The 26,202-nt window shown below is 36.6% G+C and overlaps 2 protein-coding genes and 1 long non-coding RNA gene across 7 annotated transcripts; 1 reads left to right on the forward strand and 2 right to left on the reverse strand.

The window, feature by feature from the left end:
• Positions 1–2,008: 2,008 nt before the first annotated feature.
• Positions 2,009–17,544, forward strand: LOC140854682 (uncharacterized). 4 transcript variants are annotated; one of them, XR_012137853.1, is made up of 3 exons: positions 2,009–2,761; positions 6,785–7,023; positions 7,116–17,544. It is a non-coding gene; the product is annotated as an uncharacterized lncRNA (long non-coding RNA). The 4 variants fall into 4 exon arrangements; XR_012137855.1 differs by having other exon boundaries at positions 2,009–2,734; positions 6,785–7,030; positions 16,519–17,544; XR_012137852.1 differs by having other exon boundaries at positions 2,010–2,734.
• On the reverse strand, positions 3,616–19,348 carry LOC105040086 (ABC transporter G family member 41). 2 transcript variants are annotated; one of them, XM_073250680.1, is made up of 25 exons: positions 18,787–19,348; positions 16,524–17,027; positions 16,215–16,338; positions 15,638–15,729; positions 15,245–15,329; positions 13,513–13,672; positions 13,332–13,408; positions 12,803–12,856; positions 12,593–12,683; positions 12,128–12,429; positions 11,753–12,034; positions 11,357–11,670; positions 11,094–11,254; positions 10,913–11,016; positions 10,637–10,793; positions 10,413–10,544; positions 10,239–10,312; positions 9,813–10,145; positions 9,353–9,643; positions 9,084–9,167; positions 7,423–7,556; positions 6,764–6,991; positions 4,873–5,044; positions 4,514–4,768; positions 3,616–3,904 (listed from the first exon to the last, which is right to left on the reverse strand). In XM_073250680.1, exons 2-25 carry the CDS (start codon positions 17,009–17,011, stop codon positions 3,638–3,640), a joined length of 4,461 nt encoding a protein of 1,486 aa, XP_073106781.1. In that variant the 5' UTR covers positions 17,012–17,027; positions 18,787–19,348; the 3' UTR covers positions 3,616–3,637. The 2 variants fall into 2 exon arrangements, with proteins under 2 accessions (XP_073106781.1, XP_073106780.1); XM_073250679.1 differs by lacking the exons at positions 13,513–13,672; positions 15,245–15,329; positions 15,638–15,729; ... (1 more) ...; positions 16,524–17,027; positions 18,787–19,348 and having other exon boundaries at positions 12,593–12,702; positions 13,332–13,405.
• Positions 19,349–21,779: 2,431 nt separating this feature from the next.
• LOC105040087 (pentatricopeptide repeat-containing protein At3g06430, chloroplastic) lies at positions 21,780–24,802 on the reverse strand. Its single transcript, XM_010916461.4, has 2 exons — positions 24,273–24,802; positions 21,780–23,240 (listed from the first exon to the last, which is right to left on the reverse strand). The coding sequence occupies exons 1-2, from the start codon at positions 24,678–24,680 to the stop codon at positions 22,131–22,133; spliced, it is 1,518 nt and encodes a 505-aa protein (XP_010914763.1). The 5' UTR covers positions 24,681–24,802; the 3' UTR covers positions 21,780–22,130.
• Between the last annotated feature and the right edge of the window lie 1,400 nt (positions 24,803–26,202).

The raw sequence follows: 26,202 nt of genomic DNA on the forward strand, positions 1-26,202 counted from the left end.
ATCGAAGCTGAATCTTTTCGTGAGCTTAATGGATTTCGGTGACTAAAATCTGCATGCTCTAAAATGATATCGAGCTCTGAGGTCAGTCACTCTTTTTGTTTTTTTTTTTTTTCTTTCATTTTACAGTTATCCTATGTTTTCTGTCTTTGCATGTAGTTTTCTTGAAAGGTGCCTTCACATGTATTTTGAACACAAATGTTGTATTTCCTAATTACTTCAATATGTTTTTAAAAAGCTATAACTTTTTGTTCATTGTAAATCTTCTGTTGTGTGATGTCCTCCTGTTTTTTTTTTTTTTCCAGATTATTGGTTCTTTCTTCTTCAAATATCCAAATTTTCTATGCCAAACTTAATGGAAAAAGGACTGAAATATAGATCAAACTCCAAAGCGGCTGCCAGAAACTATTCTAGCAATGGTGAAGGCACGCCGTGTTGAAATATATGTGGGCACCAAATCCCCGGTCTGTGATGTCTCAGGTCAACAAGTCTATTTAGAGAAAATGGAAAAGACGTGGATCATAGTCTCGGACCTCCATGCCATCCGAAAGAAAAAAAAAAAAAATGAAAGGTTAGGCCATTGTAGTGAAGTACTCTGTCAGCTGGTTTTTTTTCTCTACATACGAGCCATTTCGGGTTACATACCTATATATGTGATTAATCTTTTCTATTTTTGATTGATTTTATGTCAGGTGTTTGATGTAGCTATAGTTCATAGTTTCCCATGGTGTATTATATTGTGGGATCCTAGAAGCCGACCTGCTACTCCTGTCTCTGCCTTTAAGATAAACGCGTCAAAAAATTAAATGAATTAAAATAAGTAGGCAGCACCAAATACGATCTTCTTTTTATCTTTTTTTTTTTTTTTTTACATCTCTGATTGCATGATTTCTCCAAAAAAAAAAAAGGGAAAAGAAAAGAAAAAAAACTTCTCTAATTACCTCGTTTTAGTTGCCGATCTTTAGTCAAATTCTTAATGTGTATTAAGTATGCCGACTTCTACGTTGACTTCTACCTTAATAGCCTTATATATATATATATATATATATATATATATACATACATGAATAATCAGGAATCCTCTTAAGGTGGTGGTGTGCAAGGCATTGACCCGGATTGTTAGGTCAGTTGCCCAAATCTACACGAAATTATCCATAAGCATCTCTTTTTCTTTTTTCTTTTTACCTCAAAATGTAAGATTTTTTAGCTCAAGACCCGTGCTTTTAAATGGCCCGCAGTATAAGCGCACATGTCTCATAACCAATAAATACATTATGTCCAACTGTACCACTAGAGTGATGCTTGCAAAACAAAAATCCTATATAAAACTTCTCTTGAAGAATCCTACAAAAATCTTTTTTTATTCAAGAAAAATAAAAATGGGTGTCTGAGTTGTTATCAAGAAAGCATACTGATAAATCTCACAGGCCAGCCTGAATCACATGATAGGTTGCACGTTTGCCAAAAGCGAGTTTGATATTTAGATGAGCAGCTGCGAATAAGCAATAACACATTATGCCAGTTTGCAATGATCTGCCAACTTCTCAAGTGGAGCAGCTGCACGACTTTTTCTTAATTAATTATTTATTTATATTGCATCTGTGCACAGTCATGGTCGCAAACAATAGCCACATGAAACCATTTGGGAAGAGGATGCTTAAAATGTGACAGGCATTGGAAACACATTTTAAAATTTTCAACAACCACCTTTCAAGAAAGAAATTAGGATTTTTTTAAAATCACCTTCCAAAGAATCGAACACATGCTTACAAGAGAACGCATGCCAAACCAATAGCCATGGCTAAAACCCCAAAAATGCATTTCTTGTCTTGGTTATGCGTGATGATTTGGAGCTTCCATCATGGGCATACGAACAGTTCTCTTGCCATACTGTATAAAGAGATCGGTATAACTTACGATAATTATTTCAATAAATAGGAGAATGGTTGATTATTAAACTGCTAAATCGGGTTTTATAGGTCCAACAAACTTTTTGTTTTGTGCATACGATGGCCATCCTGAAATATTTTTCTTTGGAGACTTCGTATGCTATAGGTTGCATCTTGAGCTTAATCAAGCAAGAAAGTGGAGATTTAAAGATGAGGCATGGGAGTTGCGGGAGTCCAAATTTTAGAGCAAAAGTTTTTCGAACCTTCAGTTTATCCAAGCTTCTACGAACTAATTCAAACTCATCAAAAAAGTGTTACCAAAAAAATAAATTATGGGCATATTTATCTGGTAAAGAAATGCCTATATGGAGTGTTTTGAGTAATTATGATCTGTATAAACGATCTATAAGCATATTGATGTTAGTTTTTTATCTCCTTATGAATGTCTACACGAAGTATTTATAGTATTTATGATCTATATAAATTGTGTACATAAATTCTGATAGTAAATTTAAACTAGCCACCGTGTTTGAATTCCGCAACTAGCTTCAACTTCGTTTGCTAGAAATTGCGCTTCACAAATTTTTGTATAATATCCACAATGGATGAGGGGTTTTCTTTAAAAATCCTTAGGTTAACTTCGCCTGACATTTTTTGGCACCTCCCATGAGAATTTTGCCATGAAAACCCTTGTGAACTAAACAATGCTACTAATTCTTTGCTCTCTCTCTCTCTCTCTCTCTCTCTCTCTCTCTATGTGGGGTTTCTTCTCGATCGCCGGAGGTCGATGATTCAAGGACCGCCGAGTTGTCTCATAAACCCTAAAGAACGGAGCAGGCGATGTCTCGGTAACCTCTCAAACCCCAGCAAAAAAGGTATCTCTCTTTAAGTTCAGTTTTTTTATTCATCCACTTTCTCCTTTTGATTCATCCAAAGTGTCATTTATAGCTTGGTAGAGTTAAAAAGATCGAATCTTGACATCACATTTGATCCTTGTCTGAGCAAGGATTTTTTTTTTTTTTTTTTTTAAGGAGAACACAGAATCTGGATATGTTTCTTGTAGCGATGTATGTGAAATGATCAGGAGAGATTTGGAGAAGTTATGCATTGTAGAGTATATCGTTCTCAAGAATTTTGCTGTAATTATATTGGTTAAAGCTTGTCGATTGTGGTTGTGCACATATCCCATTTTCGACTGGTATATCTATTTCCATGGAAAATGAAGAACTTATAATGTTTTGTTGGCTAGACATTAATTGTATGATTCAAGAATTGCATGCTTCTTATCTTTTTTCAACCTCTAATTCGTATAACTCACTTCTTCCATGTTTTGGAACCTGAATGTATATATACGTCATGCACTTTAGCACAAAATTGAAGCTTTTGTCATTTCCACTCAGGAATTTATATAGGTTAATGGATAAGGATGACAAGGTCTCTTTCTAATTGCATTCTATGAGGATGACAAAGTATATGTCACCTGAAAAAAAAAATATCTCTTACTTTGTTCAGCTTTGTCTGTGTGTGCGCGTGCACATGCCCACATGCAGATATGGTCATTTGATTGTTTTCTCCTACTTTGGCAATTAATTTATTAATTAGTAATTCTTTGCACTATGTTATATCCACCACACAGTACAAAAGTCTTGAGTAAATGCATTGCCCATTGTAAAGTACACACCATTCTCTATTACTCAATGTTGTTCAAAAGTAGATATGTTTTACCAAGTGTACTCGAACATGCATCTCTCTTACCTCCTTTGAAAATTCAGTTTGCCCATACAATAAGCAAAAAGAGTAGCTAAGATGAGAGGAAAGGCAATAAGAACAACAGCCACCAGCCCTAAACGGTCATGGTGAAACCCAAAATAATCTTCTAAGAAAGAAGCAATTGATTTGGTTTCTCCGAACACTACTATCTCCTTCTTTATGTCTCCATATTGTGAAGTAAACAGGCCATTCAGTGTCCAGGACAACGGGTTGATATAATAGACCCAAATCCACCACTTTGGAATTTGCTGCAAGGAAGCCGAAAACAGTGAGTTGATATATCACATAAGGTATCATACATGGAATTGATGCAATGTCTTCATTTTGTATCAAGCAAACATAATCCATTTTAAAGCTTATCATGGATTTCTAAAGCATACATTTAATTTTATACCTTCTAATGTATGATATCAGTATGCTTTCAGGATTTGAAAAGTTAATTCATGATTGTATACAATATCGATAGCCAAAGTTTATCATCAATTTCTAAAGCATACATTCAATTTTATATCTTCTATTGGACAATGTCAATATGCTTTCAGGATTGAAAAGTTAATTCATGATTGTATACAATATCAATAGCCAGCCTAAGAGTAAACTAAAACATATATGTTCACATTCACCCCTTATGTGAAGATACCTGTGGTGATGGAAGCCTTTTTGTTCTTCTTTTTAGTTCTATATCTTTTATCTAGTAGTACTATTCAATAGATAAATAGCAAAAATGCAACGTCAATCTACTCTTTATATGTGTGCATCCAGAAAATATGCCCCGGAATGCTAAGCATTATATGAAGCTAATGTAGTAGACATCTGGATCTCATGGATCAGTAAGCAAAAGTAAAGGGGAAACTTACTGGTGCTGGTACAATGAAGCCTGAGAAGAGATTTAGCAAGGTGTAGAAGAAGGATGCCAATATATAAGCAAATTGAACATTTGGGGTCAATGAGACAAGAAACATTCCAAGATAAACAAAGTAGAGCAATGTGCAGAACATGGTGTAAAGGAACCACAAAAACTTGTAGGCTGTCCAGTAGTAGCCAATTGCTGGATATGTAATTATTGCAAAGAGTACCACCTGGAGGAATACATAGGGGATCTCAATGACCACCTGCAAAAATAGAAAAAAAAGTATATCCTTTTCAAAATTAGAAAAGAAACATCTATGAGGAGTGATTTTTGCAATAAGAAATACTGCCAGAATAGCTTATAAACCTGTGCAAATGAATAGGCCCATGGAGAGTACATTCCTGCAAAATTCTCCCGGTATACAACTGCCCGTTCGGTTGCTACAAACGGTTTAACTGATGAGCAGTTGTTGATGCCAATGAAGTTTGTGGCCACATACATTGATGCAAGAATGTTGAACAAATCTTGCTGGTTGTTTCTTCAAAAACAAAAAGGGAAGAAATAAGATACAGGAGCAGAGCAGACTAGATGCTAAGTTGTGAGCTGCTTGTACAAATTCTTCTGTTCTATGTAATCAATCTTTTCCTTCATTGTTTTTGTTGTTGTTAAATTTTTGGTATAAGATTAATAATGGTTATTTGGAGTTCTTATCTTTGAATGTAGCATTTATAGAAAGTTATCAAGGTTCTAGTTTCTTGCCTACTGTCATTGTGGGTCCTTTGTATGAACAGCAATGGTGAAGATCTTGATACTAGTCCTTGGAGGTGGATAGATGAGTATGCTCACAGTTATTCATCATTACATGTTGTTACTAGTATGTTTGCAATGCTTAGACTGTGGCTTTCTGTGAGACAGAAAACATGCTTATATTTCACATATCCGCATGGTTTTCCAGTAGAATATGCTATTTTTATGTTGTCCTTATTTCCTCAGTGTTGGAAATGCCATTTCTTAATCTTTTTGTACAACTTTCTCTTAACATAATTTCTTGCTGGATGGCAATTTATCTATGATGTACACTGAACTTAATATCAAAATAATCATTAATACCATTGGATGACAGGTCTAACATGCATCAACATGAATGATATCATTATATCTGATCATCCCATGCTACAGCACAAGCCAAACCATATATGCCACACAAAATGACATCAGATATTCCCTCTTTTGGTTCACTGAATGCAATGATGTTATCATCCCATAAAAGGAAAACGTTTAAAGGCAGCGTGTGTCAATTGATAAAGCCACTCAACATGCTAGGGAATGAGTCCTATCTTGATATGCATCACAAAATATCAGTTTGTATGTCTAATGAAATTTACAATGATATTATTCAATATACTAGCTTTTATGCAAAATAAAGCATTCATTTTTTTCAAATTATTATTTTGAATTACTATCAATTTTAAATGACTTGAATTATTTTACTATCATAAAATGAATTTTGCTCAAATCAATTTATCAAAGTTAGTTTCATATAAGTTCGTTTCCCCAAAAAAATCATCATGCTCAAATAGAAATTTATCAGTTTCTTTAAAGATTATCTCCTGAAATAATATCTGCCATTCAGTGGATATTAACAAAACTCTTTGCTTTCTAGTAATCTTCAATTTACAGCTATGATTTGGTTGAAATGTATGTCCTTGTCACTGTGTCTAACATGTATCTTTGCCGTATAGGGACACTTAAACACCTGCATTGTTCTGGATATGTTGACAGTATACATATGTGCATATGTCTATGGCCCTGATGTCACTTTATGTGAATTTGAAGAATTAACTGTATCGAACCCCCCCCTGTGTCACCTTGTTCAACATGCATATCTAGGTTGACCATATCATAAATTTGGAAAAATAATCCATATGACTAGACAATGAGCCTTCTTTCAACCACTTGAGGTAAGCTTTAGCTTTATAATTTCTTCCACTTTTAACCCTCATCAAGGTCTACGTAATATAATTCTCTTGTATACTTTGAGATCTGGATTATTCATAGATTTTCTTGAGATCAAAGGAATTACTCCCTTTCACATGAAAGAAATACCAGTCTGCCTACCAATTCTTCAAAGCATGCGTTGCCATCTCTTAGAATCAGGCTTTGTCATCTTGAATATGCCATGTTATACGTACTCTTCCGATCAAGTAATTTAGTAATCAATATATAGTGCATATGTAACATGAACAAAAGGACTTACAATGTCTTTCCATGCTTCCAGAACAATACTCCAAGTGTTACAGATGTGATAAGCATATATATAATCCGCACCAAATTGTATGAAGGACTTCTCCAATAAGACAAGTATTGTTTCCACAGGCAAGCTTTGAACTGCCCCCAGCTGTTTTGTGCAAAACGAGTTGGGAATTTCAGGTCTTTGGAATCTGGTGGTGGTGAGCTCAACTGTTTAACTAGCTCTTTGGTGTCCCTACAATCAAAAACAACAAAAACGATAAAGTGGTTAGTAGTAAGTCATATTCTGGAAAAATAGAACTGTTTTTAGTGGCCAATTAGTATATCTCATGGAATCATCATTGTTATTATATCTCAAGGATTTAGGTGTGGGTTGTGCTGGTCTGTGCCATCTGGAACATACCATGCCATTGCCAGGCTAGCATGAGACAAAGCCATGCACCAAGCACCCTGGGGTGCCAGTGCATGTCAACAATTGGCAGCACACAGCACATGCTGTGGCACTGGGATACATACTTAGAAGCTTCTTATATCTTGGCCAGTGAGAAAATTTCAGCTTGTCATGTAATTAGTTTTGTGTATTTGTCACATGTACATATGTAAATTTATGATAGATATGGATGAAGAATGTCACTTAAAATGGGTATATGAATAGTTAATACTTACTTGGATAGAGTTGACTCCCTATAAATACATGCAAAATCTATACCCAGTTGCACCTCCGATGATGTAGAAGTAACTTCCAACATCCATGTTGCAGGGTTGTAGTTATCTTTGATTTCTGGCACTCCAGGAATACTCTGGAAATAAGAAACAGAAGCAACCAATTTAAATAAACATAAAGACCACATGCATGGATGTTCTGCAATTGAACTAATATGGATGGAAATAAAGTAGTTGGATTGTGTTTCAGTTTAGCAATCTGTTATATAAATATGACTAAAATATGAACATAATTTGCTATAGCAAATATTGCATTCCTCCCTTTGTTTAGACTCTTAAGTACAGGAAATCTTGGAGTGTCCCCAGGTTGCATGATATCAATTGTGTAACAGAGTCTCAGGTTTTTCATAGCTTCACCATTTTTTTGTCAAATTTGATTTGTGGTTTTCCAGGTTTCTTACCATGATATGGAATCACATCACACAAACTACAACTTGAGAAATATACTACTAGAGTTATTGGGCTTCTTCCTTATAAAACTGTTGCTACTTAATCCTAATCTACCTATGCCTGTATGGCTGGGAAGAATCAAGCTTGCTTGAAGTTACCTGGCCTTTCCTTTAGGTGCAAGAATCTAGCAATCATATTGATTTGCTTCTAATCAATTATAATCTTTCTGGTATAGGTGTTAGTCTTGAACCTGTAGTAACAAATATATTGTCAAGCTTCATATGCATAAATGCATATTGTGCACTATGCTTTTAAATTGATGAAACATTAGTTTCTGAGAACTGTAAGTGCACAATTCTGATAGGGTTCATACATCTAGTCTTTAGCAAATCAATAATAAGGGTGTGTTGGATGAAGATAGGTAGGATGTTCCTGGCATTATCTCCATTGAACAAGCTGCAGGTACAAGATCTCTTTGCAGTATCCAGTATTCAGTGAACTGGGGAGCCATTGTTCTAAAAGTGGATTTAATTTTTATTAAAGAAAATTAGGTGCATATATTTTTTGCTCCAAAGTTTCTTAAACTGGGAACACCAGTTGTTCTTTGTAGTTATGATCCTAACAGCCTATCCTATGAGATGTACATCAATCGAACACTGTGCTATAACAATTCCCATGTACATATAATTTTTATTTACCAAAATTGATGGGGTCATATGATGCCTATATTTTAGCATATTCCTCTGCATTGACAGTATTACAGCATTTATGTAAAAAATGGTATGTTTGATCATGAGGTGATCTGCTATTTTCTCAAGTTAGAATAATATGCTGTGATATAATAGAACGCTTCTAGCACAACACAGAAATCTCATGAAGAAAATTTACTCAGCTGATGTGAAAACTTTTCCATTGCTGAACTGACATCTTGTAGGATGACAGCAGCAGCTGCCCGTGAATGGGGCAATGGGAATTTTAACACCAGCTTCGTGAACTTTCCAGTGAGATGTTTGTGTTACCAAACCAATCTATATATTCTGCAACAAACCCCATCAACAGATCCTTCTCAAGACTTGCTAAAAAGGCATAGAGTGAAGAAAGAACAGCCAAATTGTTACAAGCATTTGTAGGTAACAGAAAAATCAACTCCAATCCTTTAACGTAATCCAGATAGTTTTCAAAAAGATAGATGATCATGTATATGAAAAACTTGCCTCAAAGTATTCAATAACTTTACAGGAATGCGGTCCCACTGGGCCAGTATAGATTAATTCTCCTCCTCTCTTCATTAAAATCAGCTGCAAGAAAATTAGAAATGTGGCTTAATGAAAACCAAAAAAATCAGATACACTAAGAACTTACCAAAAACATATTACATGGATATAGTTTGTAGAGATTAGATTAATACCTTGAAAAGATAAAACCTTCAAGTGATACTAGTCCCAGGAAAAAAACTTAAGGGGAAAATAGAAGAACTAATTACCTCATCAAATGCCTCAAATATCTCAATGCTAGGTTGGTGGATGGTGCATACAACTGTTCTTCCTGTTTCAGCAATATTTTTCACTGCTCGCATGACAATTGCAGCTGCTCTAGCATCCAGACCAGATGTTGGTTCATCCATAAATATAATAGATGGATTAGAAACAAGCTCCACTGCTATTGTTAGTCGTTTCCGTTGCTCGGTAGATAGACCACTAACCCCTGGTATCCCAACTAACGCATCTTTGATTCCATCAAGTTCAATGACTTCAAGGACTTCACTTACAAATTCCTGAAGATAATGGATAGTTATTTAAGTTCAATAGATAAATACCAAAACAAAGGACATGAAGAATCAACAGTAGGATCTAGTTCCATAGTATATAAAATGCTTCACTTGTGAGAGTTGTTAAGCTTTAGAAAAAAATTAAGTGGCACATTTTATGTATAAAGTGACTTACAGATCTTGTTTTTGGATCAACTTGAGGTGGCAGACGCAACCAAGCTGAATACATTACAGATTCTTCTATGGTAATTTGTGGGGAATGTATATCGGTCTGCTCACAGTAACCTGATATCCTAGCAAATGTTTCCTGTACCTTGGGATACCCTCCTATTCTTATATCTCCTTCAATTATACCTCCAGTTTTCCTTCCAGCGAGAACATCTAAGAGAGTTGTTTTCCCTGCTCCACTGACACCCATCAATGCAGAAAGAACACCAGGCTGGAATGCACCAGTGATATTGTGAAGCAATTGGAGCCTTTTTTCTGTATAGCCTTGTTCTCTCATTTCCTAGGACACAAGCAAATTGTTCATCAACTTTCTCATAGTTATTGCTAATCTTATACCACAACCTAAAATGTCTGATCAATTTGACATGATTACCTGTGGAGTATCAACATAGTATTGCACATCCAGAAATGCTATTGTGAGAGGAATAAAAGGTAAAACCATCCTCCCTGCAACATCAAATATGATATTTTTTGGTCTACTTTCTTGAAACATTACTGCACATTATATCCTTTGGTCTTGCACTAAAAATGGGACAAATGGTCTTACCAGTTTTGGGTTCTGAAGTAGTTGAACTAGGTGCAACAGGGGACATATTTGTCAGGTCTGTTGGGCTAGTGAGATCTCCTTGTATTAGAGAAAGCTTCTCACGAGATATTATAGCACGAGATGCCCCGATAGCTGAACCAGGTTAGGTTTTTGTTATTGCAAGGCAAAATTATGGTAGAGATGTATTTTGATCTGGATGGTTTGATTGGTAGGGACGAACTTACATCTTTTATATGTTAATGCCAGAGTAAATGCAGTATTGAACAAAAGAATGTATCCAAGCAGTGCTCCTGCTGAAATCCAATAAAAGTAGCCGTTGTAGTTTAGTCCACGGCTTGTCAAGACTTGATGTCCTATGGTGGTGATGTTTGCTGATGAAGTCTGCAAAAATAGAACGATGATAGCAGAAAGGATAGTTAGAACATTTGGATCATGTCTGTTCATTCCATAAGAACTAAGAGGACTTATATGATCCATTAATAGGGTGCTTTTGTTTTCACCTTTTGCCATCTTGGTGCAAGAAACTCATTTACAGCTAAGCCTATCTCTGCATATGTCAGTGGAGAGACCCAAAATCCCCACTTCAACCAACCGGGTATCGAGGCTGCAATAGCAAAGCCACTAAGTATGTTTATCTTAGGATGCTAGCTTAATCAATTAAAACATTGGGAATAGCCATACGTCGTGGTAGAATGAAGCCTCCAAACATGAGTATCATTACTAAAGCTAAGGTACCAATGATGGTTGAAGTCACTATTGTCTGGAAATATGAGGCAATAAAATGGTAGAGGGATAGTGACATTTGATGGACGAGAAAAAATAGGAGTAACTGGCGGAAGAATCTGCAAGAACATAAGAAGAAAATGCTGGTTAGAAATAACAGTTCTTATGACACTGTTTATCCACATACTTTGAAAGAGTTTGAATTCTTGGATGACATTAACCTTGCTGCCTCAGGACTGTACCCAATAACATAGTAAATAAGAGATGTCCATACTACAGACTCGATTAAAGATATGGGAATCTTTAGGATAGAAGCTGGAATAGCATATGCCCATGCAGGATAGAAATAAAAGTCCCTTTGTCTGTAGAAAACTGGAAGTCTTGAAGCTTGCAGGGACAACTGTGGGATTCCATTAACCATAAATAACAGCAGTCCAAAATAGAGTGAACCTAGATAGTAACTAGAATGAACCATATCAATTTCCATTCGAGTACGCAAAAATACAGTCATTGCGATGACTGCAGCCATTGCAAGCTGCAATTTAGGATTTAAAAAAAAAAAATGTGTCAGTTGCTGGGCATCAGTGAGTTAAAGAATGATAGAGAGTAGCAGTAACCTGGATTGTTTTGAATATATAAATGAACGAGTTCCTTTTCATAAGAAGCAATTCCCTTGCTGTGCAAGCTTTTAATAGTTCCCATGTTGACAGTGAATAGGTATTGAAGGATAGAGCATTCTTATGGCACTGGGACTTGTCATAAGGCTTTGATAGCTCCTCATCAAGACTCTGTCCAATGTGATGTGTTTTGAATTTTTCCACAAATTGATCTACAGAAACATATCTATAACACTCATCTTGACGAGACCAGTACTGCTCTTGATCGTTTCTAGACAAAACCTGAATATGAAAAATTGAACAAGTTAGGTGAAATAAATACAGAAGGCATGCAGGAAAAATATATCAGACAGTGCCTAGAAATTTTTTAATTACCTCCTGTAGAAAATCAGCTGCTCCTTTTCTTTCTGGGCATCTGAAACCACATTCTTCAAAGAAGCTGAGAACGTGACTATGAGGGCCTTGGTACACAACTTTTCCTTCTGCCATTAAGATGATGTCATCGAAAAGATCATAGGTCTCAGGAGCCGGCTGAAGAAGTGAAATCACTGCAGTAGATTCTGTTATATGAGCAAACTGTTGGAGGCAAGTGACGATTTGGAAGGTTGTGGAACTGTCTAAGCCAGTGGATATTTCATCCATAAAGAGAGCCTTCATCGGTCCAACAATCATCTCTCCTATTCGGTGCAATCAAAAGATAGTGTGCACAATCAGAAATCAATTGCAAAAAGATTTCATCAAGTTTCATGCACTAGAAAGTGAAGATGATCATGCTAAATATTTTTATCAGAAAACCATGGATGGCATATAATCCTGATGCTATTAGCTTTTTCATGGTACCTGTGGTCAGTCTTTTCTTTTCACCACCTGAGATGCCTCTTCTCATGGCATCCCCTACTATTGTGTCTGCACAGATGTCCAGTCCCATGATCTGACAAGACAGAATAATTCTAAAATATTCTTCTCAGCAGTGACAGGATTGAGGATAATAAATATAACCATTTATCTATGATCTGGAAGTATGATTATTGTTCTGAAAAACAGAATTACCTTCAAGATGTAGTCTGTTTGGAGACTTCTTTCTAATCCCTCCACTGATATTGCCTATAGTAAACAAAATGAATCCTCAGACATAGACTTGTCATGGCTGAAGTGAAAAAGCTATAGCACATGGATTTTGTACTTAACATCGTATTGGATCATTACCCTTATTTTATGAAAAAGTAAGGATCACTGTGAGTGTGGGGCAAATGTGTCACTTGAATTAATAAATTTGTCTTGCTTCAACCATCTTTTCCATTTATTCTAAACTGAAGAGTTTGTGAGAACTAATGTTGTGGAGGAGCAATAGGGATTTTCTGTCAATAGATTCAATTCTTAAGCACCATCAGAGTAAATGCTTTTTTTTCTCACATATACAACAATATTTTGATTCTGTTGAGTAGGCAACTTTACAACTTGTTTGTTATTTAATCAAAATGTCAATGGGAAAAAAATAAAACTCTGCAGTTCATGTCTGTGGCAGAAGCCCCTTGATGTAATCAAGGAAGAATAGAAAGAAAAGAAATGGTATGTTTACCTTCATGTATGTGTCTATGTCAGGTTCCGGCATAATTCCTGCCTGCTTCTCCCGTCTACTCACCTCCTTCATAATTTCTTCATAGCATAAACTGGTCTTAGCATATATTATATTTTCTTGGATGAAATCAAGTTATTGCTACTCTCTGGAAGACATTCTGGAGGACATTTGAGAAACTTACCTGCTCTGCTTCCAACACCTTGAAAGCGTGCTGAAAAATCCAATGTCTCCCTCACTGTCATTTCAGGAATATGTAGGTCATATTGGCTTATGTAAGCTGATGTTTTCTCAGGAACAAACTCCTCCAATCCAAAGCCATTATAGGACACTTCTCCTTCCAGCTGTAAAAAGAGCTTGCTAACATCAAGCACTGGACTATGGCAATGAAAATCAATCTTTTTGATTCAGTTTGTCTTTCTCTTCTCAAACTACAAATTTTGTATAACTGGTGATACTTCACAAACTAATTAAAAGATTCATAAGGTCAGGAAAAAAAAAACTATGCATGATTATATAGCAGTATTTATTTACTGAAAGGAAAGCATATTAGACAGTCAGACTACTTAGACAAGCAGAGATGGTTTCGACATGTCTGAGAAGCTGTAATATGATTAGTTATTTCCTGGTTGCAATGGGTGTGCAAAGACAATCACCTCCCAGCTATATTTCTTTATGCTTTTCATTGTTGAAGTAGCAGCTTGTGGAGGCCAATGGCATATACTGTTGGAAAATAATGTAGTCTTAACTGATATGGACTAGAATTAAGTGGAAGACAAACCAAGTAAGTCCCTGTACGGTATTGATGGCTGAGGTACATCCTTTTGTTTTGATACCTGTTCTCTAAATCTATTATAGGTTTCGCAAAGAAGTTGCTTAGGTCATATAAGACACAATAAATCAGATTGATGAAGTTGAGATGTGTAATGAAATGTTGTGCAAGCATGTCAGGAAGCTCAAATTTAAGGGAAGGATTTATTAGATAACAATGGGTCAGGACTTGTGGTGTGACTTGTAATGTTGGACAAGAGGCTGAATAGCACGGAATATGAGAATCATAAAGCCAAGGAAGTTAAAAATGAGGAAAGATGGAACTAGAAGTAAGTAAACTAGAGAAAGTTTCAGAGTTAGCCTAATAAATGATATATTGAGAGAGAAGATATATGATTGCTTTAATATGAAAATAGGATCATTTGCATATGATGTTTATTGGGTTATATGACTACGATGCATTCGTTGATTCATTCCCTGTTTTTTGGATCTCCCATATTAAGACTTGTTCAATTCTTTAACAAATCTAGTTTGCATATCTGTACATGATGATGATATTGATTTAAACACTCCAGCTTTGCCTTAAATTTTAGTTTGCTATGATGTATGGGCCCCAGTAGAGGTCTATACTTCTTTCTCTTTTGATCAGGAAGACTGAACCAAGATGTACCTTGGAATAAGTCCAAATGCTTTAACCATGTTACGGACAGCATGTAAAATAAAATTAATAGGAATACAAAGATTAACATCTGTATTGCTAATTAGAAATATTAACTTCTGTACATGTGAAATGGTTAAGTTAAAATGGTTCCAAATAATTTATCTTAGCAATATTCCTAGTGTAGCTGCATTGGCAGCTGAATATTTGCCATGACCAAAATATTTAGTTGAAGCCTGTAGGTAGATGTTTCTGTTCAGAGCAGTCGTAACCAGTTGAATAGGTTGAACCGTTCTCACAGGGTATGGTGATATTGCCTTCCAAGGAAACAGTTAAGCTATCATGTCAGTTCTGTGGTTTTCTAGTTTAAAGTTGGAAGTTGGGGAAGGTTGTCTGAATTCTAATTGACATCATTTTTTGAACCTTCTAGAGAAAGAAAATTGATGCTATCTGATTTATTATTTTTCAGAAGAAACATAATTCAAACCTTGAGAGATTTGTCTAGTTTCCCAGCCAGTGCAAGCAGCAAAGTAGTTTTCCCACATCCTGGAGGCCCAAGTAAGAGTGTCATCCTGCAGGTTGAACAACTCTAGGTCAGTAAAAATTTAAACAAAAAAGAATATGAAAAAATCCTGCCAGTATTCTGCTTTTCAAATAAACACAACTGAACAAAAGCATTATTTCTTCTTTCCACAGACAGTTATCAAAGGGATTTAATCAGTGAGAAGGTATAGTTTCAAGTAATTTTAAAAAAAAAATAAAGGAACTACAAATTGTCATTTTCATTTCTGATAAAACTATAGACAATTTCTCAAAAAGGAAAAAGACAGACAAAAAATTGAACATATCGTTTCAAATGTTGAGTAGACAGATATCTAACACTTTCCTTGAGGGCTTTATGATCCCACTGACATCTCTCAAAATGCTAATTTTAGCTTCTTCAGACTTCAGGCCTGGCAGCTTTGCAAGATCCTGTTCCACAGGAAGTTCCGCATTAGTCGCATTGCAAAATTGCATCACCATTTAAAATGACTGCATAAATCTCCATTAATCTATTCCTTATTAGTCTCCTCTGCGATCTGTTTACAATCTGGGATGAGGATTATAGGAACTCTGGCTTCGTAGGCACAATCAGATATCTTATGTGGACTTCATAAATCTCACTTTGCTTTTCTTTTCTTATCAAGGACTACCGTCCCCATTGATGGTCTTATTATTATTATTATTATTATTATTGGTTTAGAATGTCTATGATAATCAGTGATCTTACATTTTTCGTTGCATAATACAACAATCATTGAGGTGCAGTAATCTTAAATATGGAATATGTATGTGTAAAACATCTGATATATCAGATATTGAATGATGTATCAATCAGTTGAATACAAACAGTGAACCGGCACTGCTGTCTCTACCATTCATAAACATAAGCAAACAGAAAACTACAGCTCACTTACTGAAAACTTGCTCTTGACAGCATTCCATAAAGTTGGGAGGGGCTTCCCATGAACTACTACACACCCTGCTTCCACGCACAGATTCTTGTATCGCACTTCTATAGTTGGCAGTTTCACATTTACTCTGTAGAAATTATGGTTATAGATACATCAAACTTAATATCTATGGTTGTCTTAATTCACAAAAAACTACATATACATATAAAACTGCATGCTTATTTACACACATGCACATTTGATTGATGCAATATTTTATATCTGAAATTGGAAAGAGCAATTTAAAATTTGATCTAAAAACATGAAGCCTACCTGTCTATTCTCTCTCTTTGCTTCCGGAGGAGCCGAAGGTTATCATTCTCGATGTGCTTGATGAGATTCTCAATGAACACACGTCTCTCTAGAGCTCCAAGCTTGGTAACATCAATTACATTCTTCTCCTTCTGTTTTCCATCATCATTTTGATCAATGTACTGATCAAAGAGTGATTTTCTTATCCGTTCAAATGTAGGCAACCTCTCAATGGCAGCCCACTTAAGCTCATCTTCTTCATCATCCTTTATGGAACTGCTGAAACTTCTCCGAAAACTTGATGCAGCAAACTGAAAGGATGACCTTATGCTCCTCCCTATCTCTTCTAGCTCCATGCCAGCAGACTTGGCTTCATTTTTGCTAACCAACTGAGCCATCTTATCAGCAGGTTTTGAGCCCTTTGCGTTGGAGGTTTGTAAGTAATGACTTGAAATATATAAAGCAGTGTTGTGAGTCCTTCCAGTGTATGATGGCGTAAGACACTGCATCACTAGAACTTGCTGGCTGGAAAATTTGAGTGGGAAAGAAATGAAGGAAGCGGCAGAAGTGACAGGTGGTATCTTAAAATATTTTATATTTTGAGATTATATTCCTTCTATCTTTTAGATACATAAATCTTGTATCGGTGGGCTGACTTCAACTCTTCAATGGCTCTCTGCTTTTTATATATCTTGTGGCGATCACCCAAGGTTCTGGTAGGTATGTAACCTAGCATACGCAACTGACAAACTGTGTGATGACCAGAGCGTTAGCTTAGTGCTCACACCCCCTCGCTTCCAATTTCGAAGAAAGGGTGAAGGTGGGGCTGGGTAGTTTGCTTCCCTCCTAGTTCCTGCATGGAAATATCCTGGCTAGGTTCACAAGTGAATATCTCAGAAATGCCCAAGTACCTACCCTTCTCTTACGGGGATTTCCCTCCCCTATTGAGAGAGAGAGAGGGTCATGAGGTGGTATGCTTGCAGATTTATGCATGTATTTAATAATAATTATAATGTCCTTCAAAAAGAATGGCTATCTTGCATGGTTTGCTGTAATAGAAATGCTTCCAGATTATTATTCTTTATGTTATGCGGTAAGCATTGGTGGCTTCATGGCTGCTTCTGTTTCATGAACCCTAATGGACTGTCTCTATATTCTGTGAGACGGTTTTAAAAAGATTCAGGTAATTCATTTTTTTAAATAATTCTGAATGATTGAATTGTTTGCCGACTATTGAAGGGTTTACAGATTCAATGAATTACTTGCGAAATAAACAAAATTCATTCATAAAAAATGCACAAACAGCAGACATATGCCTCTCTTCTTTTTTTTTTTACCACTTTTTTTATTGTCTATTGACTCTCCAGTGCTTGCTATTTTTCATTTGCAGTTTCAGTTTGACCGACTAACATTTTTTGTCTGAACCTATTTTCTGTAAGTTAAACATTTTTCTTAATTCTTGTGACACATATCAACCATTTGGAACATGTGATGATTCTTTCCGTTTTCACCAGAATTTTACTTTGATTTGCCAAAGTTTCAATTTGGCCTCTCCTTCTCCTTCTTCTTCTCCTTTTTCTGGTTGTTTCTACAAGGAACATCACGTTTCATCATTGACAATGGGTGGAATCTAATGCTAGCTGAGTTGTACATAAGCAACAAAGCAGAGTTAACTCGAAGCTAATTTGAGAAACAGTTAGCTTCAATAAGAGTGATGACACTAGCGTGAAAATGTTTATGCATGGATAGAAATCTGCTTTCTTGGAATCCAGAGTCAATCTTTAACAAACAAAGATGGTGCAATCTGTGAGAGAACTTCCACTCAAATACCAGGGGAAAAAAATATCCCCATGGAATGCTTGGAGCGTAAGCAACTTCCTTGGAATGATTACCATCTGAAACCTTGGGGATAAACTATCTTGCCTGTATCAAGATGAGTAACTCTCTTGCTTTCTTCAGACAATAAGATAAACAGTTCAAAGAAGACTGAACTACCGACGACCGGGACCCAAATATTTTTATAACATCCTATCACAATGACCGTGACAGGGCAATTTTTGAAAATTTATCACAAGGTCCATGGAAGAAGTGTTCTTTATTCATTCCCTCAAGGACAGAACTGAAAGAATCATGAGCAGCATCCCATGGAATTCTTGGGAAGGAAGTAACTTCTGAGCATGTGGATTGTCTGAAAACTTTTGAAGACTGTCTTAATCAATGATGGATAAAGAAATAAAGTCATCATAAAATTCTCAAGTATCTCAAACTTCCAGACCCAGCATACCTTGTAAATCAAGCTGGGTTGATGGCCAGTTTGCTGTCAACATCGAGTGAAGCCTGAATTCCATAAGATTAAACTAGTATGTGACTAAAAGAATGCAAAGGTGGTCATTTCAAATTCCAAATCCACCACTTATTGTAAAACAGGCTAGATTAGAGGCCACAGGAGGAAAAAAACACCCAGCCGTTCATTGTAAACTTGCAAAGAAAGCACCTCAGACTCCAAGACCACCATACCTTGTCGAACAAGCTGCTGAACTGCAAGGTTGCAGAAAACTATGGGCAAAGGCCGACTTCAGTATTTTATAATCACGTACTACGTGGGAACCAAGTCATCTTAAAGGGAAAAGCATCTCAATCCAAACTGATAAGACCTTGTAAAACAAGCAGCGCTTCTGACTCAAGTCATAGTCAACCAGGAGGAAAGGCTGAGTGTGGTGCATAGATAACTGCAATATGAAAAGTGATAGACTATCCGGTTGTAGAGTACTCAAATTCCATTGTCACCATATCTTGTAAAATGAGCTGGGTCATTGGCCAGGCTACAGTCAGTCACGAGGAAGGGCTAAGTTCAGTTCAATAGTCACAAGAATAGTTCCTGGATTTTGTTCAAAAAAGAAAATTTTTAAGGAGGCATTTGATGCATTACAAGGGTAATATTGCTATGATAATTTGATTGCAGAGGGAATATGATTATCTGATAAAATAATAGAGAATCTCATATTGCAGTGTTTGGTATGTACAGTAATATTGTTGTAAAATAACAGAAAATCATACATTGCAGTATTTGATATCCAATTAAGATTACATAGAATATAAGCTAAATTTTTTAAAATATTTTCATCATCGTTTATTAATTATTGTCTATTTTTTAGAGGAACAATTTAATTTCAGAACCAACCATTTTCGGTGACATCACTAGTCGGAGCCACCCATTATGTTTTCTTTTTTATTTTCACCAATTGAGACAATTTATAATTTATTTAATATAGATTCTAATTTATTTTAACAGAAGTATTTTGGTTCTGAAGTTATTTTGTTATAAAATTATAGGATTACATGTAATCACATAGCTATCTCTCCTCAAGCAATCAGATTATCTCTTTTTGAAGCAACGCAGCATTATCTGTGAAAGTGACGAAATAAATAGTATAATCTAATTATCTGTTGCAAAATTACATGTAATCCAGTCAAGATTACATGCTACCAAACATCCTTTAAGAGATTTGAAAAATGCCATAATAGAGGGGAGGGGGATTGGCATTACGGCTTACAACTGATCATAGATTTTGTTTCATGGATACAACATGGATCCAAAGTTTCAATGTTTATAATTGGGGGTGGCAATTGGATCGGATCGGATCATATACGGATTGGATTAATACGGATCGGATAAGAAAATCATCAATCCAAATCCGATCTATTTATTAAACGGATCAAAAATTTAAACTTGAACCCAACCTATTTATTAAATAGGTAACCCGATCCGATCTATTTAATCCGTTTATTAAATAGGTCAAATTAGGTTAAACGGATTAAATAGCTTAAACGGGTTAAAGAGATTAAATAGATCGGATTAAATGCATCAAAACATATTAAATAGGTTTTAAACTGGTTAAATAGATCTTAAACGGATTAAATAGGTTAAACAGATCGGGTCAAATAGATCAGAAATAAATTAAATAAATTTTAAATAAATTAAATAAGTTCAATGGATTAAATAGATTATCTGATTCAATCTGACCTGAATATTAAACAGATTAAACAAGTCAGATACCTAAAATCCAAATTCGATCTAAATATTAAATGGATTGATCTATTTATGATCCAAATTTATTGAGTCTAAATTCAAATCTGTTTATGATGAATCGAATATTGATTAGATTAACGAGTGTGGGCCATATTTTGCCAGCCCTGTTCATAATTTTCTAACCACTAACAGTAATTATCTGAATGACTTAAAAAGAAGGTTTAAAATACTGGCACCAGTACCGATTTCTGGCCGGCACCATATGGAACTAAACCGTCCCATATTGACATACGGTATGATACTTTGTGCCAGTCCTATGCATACTACGGGTATTGGGCTGATTTTGTTTTGTATTTTTAGTGTTTAAATTGTGTTTCCAATGGGTATGTAATGCTGGAGTGTTGATATCAATGCTGCACTCCATGATCAATAAAGCATCAGCATTTGTAAGTGAAAATGACTCATATGGTATACTATTATAATATTAATAATTTATAAGAATAAATAATCAATAAAAACTAAAAAAGCCATATTACAAGGTGTTTTCCATCTTCCAATATACGAATTCAAGTAAATTGGAAAAACCTTAGCATAGTTTCCCTTGATTTTCCTGGTTTTTGTAAATTTTGGCCTTGGGAAGGGCAGAAAGGGGGGAAGCAGAGCCTCATTGGATCTGAAAGCTTTCCTCCAAACTGTGGACGTCCTCTCCCCACCGAGGCCACGCTCCACTCTCTGTCTAACAATGAACCACATAAAATTATTAGATCTAAAATAGCCATCTAACACTGCAAGCTTAAACTTGCAAGTTTCATAATCTTCATACGTCCTTCAACATCATAGCTGCTAATTGTAATGCAGCAGAGAAAACTGGTTTTGGTCCCATTAATTGTGCACTAATTCTTGGCTCTGATGATAATCTGGTGAGCATGATAGTGAATTAGTGAACCAAAAAAAAAAAAAAAAAAAGGAAAAGATAGCACACAGCAAAGAGCAGTCGCAATGGAGAGGCGCTGCTATAAAAGTACATCAACTTCATTATTAGCAAAGTTGTAGTCTGAATAGATGGAAGACACTTCAAGGTCTTTGCTATAAACATAGAGGCATCCCATGTCCTGAATCTATAAGACTACAAGAATTTGCATCAGTCTCCAATACAAATTACTAAATAACCTTCTGCTGGAAAAAGAAAAAAAATAAAGGGACAGCTGAAAGAATTGGCATAACAGAAAAGGAAATAAGAGCAAAACTAATCAACACAAACAAAATTTTGCCCAACAAATATCCATAATTCTTTACATGCATATATTGTAAAAAATCAAAGGGCAGTGACAGGAAGGTCTTAAATCTCTGAAGTGGAATACCGAATTATGTCATCCTCTTGATCTTTCATTTGGCCCTGCAGCTGCTAGCATTGATAAAGGAGGCTCAACCCGATATGAGCAAGTCCTTGGAGTTAAAGCAGGGGATCAAGATGGCATTCTGCATTCTTTGTTATACCAGTCCCAAGTTTCCAGTAGAAGCATCATACCTTTCTGCCATTCCCGAAAGCTTAAGGTTTGGTTCAATCCTTGACCTCAAGGTTGCAGCACAAAGCACCTTCATTTAGCTAAAACATCAACCCCAAACATCTTTGGATTCTCCTGTTCCAAATCATAAATCTTGTCGGTCATTCCTTCCTTCCTATATGCATCCACCAAGATAGAATAGGTTGTGGAATTTGGAGCACAGTGCCTATCCTTCATACGCTCAAACACCCTCTCCATCTCCATCAGATCTCCTGCCTTTGCACACGCAGATATCACAGCATTATAGAACGAGGAGTTAGCTGGTATCTCGAACCTTTCAGCTAGCTGAATGCTGCTCACTACCTTATGAAAGAGACCTGCATTACTGAACCCTTTAATCAGACAACAGAACGTCTTGTTATCAGCTTTCATCCCCTCAGCACGCATCTGATTGAATGCATGCTCCATATTTTTTGCATCCCCTACATCTGCAAAAGCCTCGATCACATTATTATAAGTAGAGGTAGTCCATGGAAATGCTAACCTCCGCATGTACTCCATCACTGATGTCATTTTGTCATACATTCGTCTCTTTCCATAGGCACCAATCAGAATGTTAAAAGTGCGTGTTTCTGGTTCAATTCCAAACCCACGGAATCTCTCATACCATTTTTCCATTAGATCTACCTCACCTCTGTTGCCAAATAAGCTTAAAATGATATTCATAGTCCAGACATCTGGTTTGCAAGTAGTACTCTCAAGCATCCCAGAAAGAACTTCCTCCATCTCATCGAATTTTCCAGCTTTTCCATAACCACTAAGAACTATGTTCTGTGTGACTGTGTTTGGGGTTATAGAGCGGTCGGACATGTCTTGATACAAGGAATCAACCAGTTCAAATCGGGAGGCTTCCACACATGCTTTTATCAGAGTGCTGTATGTATAGGCATCTGGTTGACAAAGGGGCAAGGTCTTCATTTTGTTGAGGACTGAAAATGCTTCATCAAGAAGGTCGCCCCTACCGTAAGCTGCTAGCAATGCTGTGTAAAGTTCAGAAGTGGGTTCCAATCCCTCTTCCACCATACTGTCAAAGAGTTCCTGTGCTCGGTAGGCTTGACCTGATTTTCCAAGCAAGACCAGGAGTTTCATATATGTGCCTTCTTTTGGGTGATAAAAGGGTTGTTCTTTGAGCATCTCAAACACCTATACCAAGGTATTGAAAAATATATCACATAAACCGGATAACTACAAAAAAAAAACTTTCAGAAATTCTAGCCACCAACTCACCATATTACTAAATAGCTGTTTTTCAAGGTGGATGGGATGGCAAATTTCAATCTTATGCCAGAAGAAAATTAAGATTAAGCATTTAAATGATCTAAACAAGATGGAAGATTAAGATTAAGCACTTAATTTATTCTTCAGTGTAACTGCTTTCCAAAGCATGCACACAACCATGAACAAGGAGGAAAGTGAGTTTAAATCCAAAATACAAGTCTGAACACCGCAAATGGACAAAGAGAAGGAATAGAAGCAGCATGGGCATTCTCTTGCTCAAGAGGTGAAAGGCATCTCTCTCACGAGCATCTACTTCTTTTCCTACTAAGCACTAGTAATTGATATCTCTTACTCCCAAAAAACCCTCATTTCCCTTCTCGTCTTACAACCATCTTTCTTCTTGCTTCCTTTCTTCATCATTTGACATGCTTATAACCATCAAGCCTTGTCCGAGCAAGCTGGGTTTGGGTTTATCTCTCTTTTTCAGTTGCCATTGTTCCTACATAGAATAGCCTCATACGACATTACAAGCTTTTTCATTTCCCAGATTATGTCAAATGTAGGATTACCTCAAGAATTTTAGGGATAAATCTTAATTTAGATACGAATTCCAAAAAAACTTAAGCTATTCTTTTTGACGCGGGCGTGGAACTTCCATCCCGAGCCACTGATCAACCAATTATTTCCGAGGATACGTGAGATAAATCAATATACAAGCCTGGACCAATGAACAACTTTCTCAAGTAATTACATTTAAAAGGACCCATAAGAAAGCTAAATCAAACCAAAAATGTGGCATTTTTAATGAATTCGACCTAAGAAACCCATTTTACAGCCAAATTTCAGAAATTTTTAATCATAGGATGTACTGAAAAGGAAACAAAAGCAAATCTTTGAAATCTACAGCAAGAAATAAAAATGGGAAGGAAAAACAAAAAAAAAAGAAAGATAGCGAACCTCGAGGGCCTCCTGCCACTGCTTCTTCTGGATCTTCTCGGCGAGGGCCTCCGTGACGGTGCTCACCCAGGCCTTGGCGGCCGCACGGTCATCGACTTTCTTCTTGACGTTCTTGATGGGAGTCCTGGGAGGCTTGGAGACCGCGGCCTCCGAGACCCCCGGGAACTCCCCCTCCTTCCAGTGCCGCTTCTTCGGGGGTGGCGCCGCCTTGACAGCGGCCCTGCCGGCCGCGGCGGACGAGGTGTTGGAGGGAGAGCGGCTCGAAGCGCCGGCCTTCCTCGGCCGGGAGCCGAGGGCACAGCACGGCACCCGAAAGAAGCCGTCAGCTTCTCTTGTTCTTGGCTCGCCGCCCGAAGTGAGGAAGAGACGGGGGGAGACGAAGGAGGAGAGCGACCACGAAGAGGCCATGGCTTGGAGTGAGCTCGGAGTCGTGAGAGAGAGAGGGGGATGGAAGGTGTATGTTGTAATACTTCCGAGAAGAGATATTTATGCAGCGTCCCTTTTTTTCTTTTTTTTCCTTGTACACCTCTTTTGGCTTAACAAAAAAATAAGCTTCCGGCAGACCTCAATAAAACTATAAAATATGTACCATAAAATAAAACTACGTTCCACATAGGACGGTCAACTTACGTCAACTACAGTCAGATGCGGTCAATTATCATGATCAAGTATTTTTAGAAAAAAATGATGATCAAGTAACTTATAAAATATAAATAGCTTAAATCATCATTTAAACATGTGGAAAATAATATCTGTATTATGTACATATATAAATATCATTAAGTTACACAATTTTCCTGCACCTCAATATATATATATATATATTGATCTGAGAAGTAGGGTGGGAGAGAATTTGGTGAAATAGGGGAGGGAACCTTCAATCACTGATTTTTAATACTCAACCAACTCAACAAGCTGCCATTCTGGACAAACTAAGTGTTCTTGAGGCAAGCACTCATGGCTGAGTTAGTTCCACGCATGCCTCCGAGAGTGGATGCCTGTCCGGTTCTTGTTGGGGTGGTTGGTGAAAATTTTGAAACACGAATGCAATTCAAGCAGCATATCACAATATTTTTAAAAAAAATGCATTACAAACAGGCTCAATTTGGCAGGCAACGCCCAAGGAAGCACAAACGAGCAGATTCAGCAGTCAGGCAGGCAGTTGTCAGCAGATGATTTTCTACTCTTATTCCTGTAAAATGAGTTTAAAGCCAAACTAATGAAATCCAAAGCGCATAAAGATTCCTGTGTGCTTCAGAGTTTCTTCAACCTTACTGAGGCACTAGCGTGAAACTGGATGAACCAAGGCAGCAAATCTCAGTTGTGAGACGGTTTAAACTCACAAACTTCTTTAGGAGCCCCCCTGGACCTAGAAGGGTCACGGCAAAAGAGAGAAAGGGTTCTGTATTCAATAGATTCATTATCAAATAAAAGGGCCAAACCAAAGTACCATATCAAATAAAATTATTATAAAATTCATGATGGTGGTATTGAACCTCGTCAGTTTTGTGATAAATCAATTTCAAGTTACTGAACCCAACACGCAAGTTTCATGTTTCTGGTTTGTCTACAGTTTTAGTGAAATCTTCTCTGCTAAAAAGTATTCCATGTGATGAGAGAATCACATCCTACTATGACATAAAGTTTAGGAGCACTTCGTTCCCTCCGGGCAAGAAATTTGATAGACGCCAAAGCATGGCACTAACCCAAGACATTCTATGACCCAAGAAAAGACAATGTGTATAGGTATTGAAGTGACAAATTGTAAAGAGTGAAAGGAGCCTGTGGATTTCTTTATATGTTTCTCTTCTAAAAGCATGCGAAGCAAGTTCATGTTTGCTTCATGTAGACAAGCTGATGATTCAAATCTATTGGGACAAGTCAACCGATCTCCGATTCCGACTTTACATTGACCGCATAAACACATTAT

Source organism: Elaeis guineensis, chromosome 1 (genome assembly GCF_000442705.2).
Source record: "Elaeis guineensis isolate ETL-2024a chromosome 1, EG11, whole genome shotgun sequence".
In the NCBI taxonomy this organism is placed as follows: domain Eukaryota; kingdom Viridiplantae; phylum Streptophyta; class Magnoliopsida; order Arecales; family Arecaceae; genus Elaeis; species Elaeis guineensis.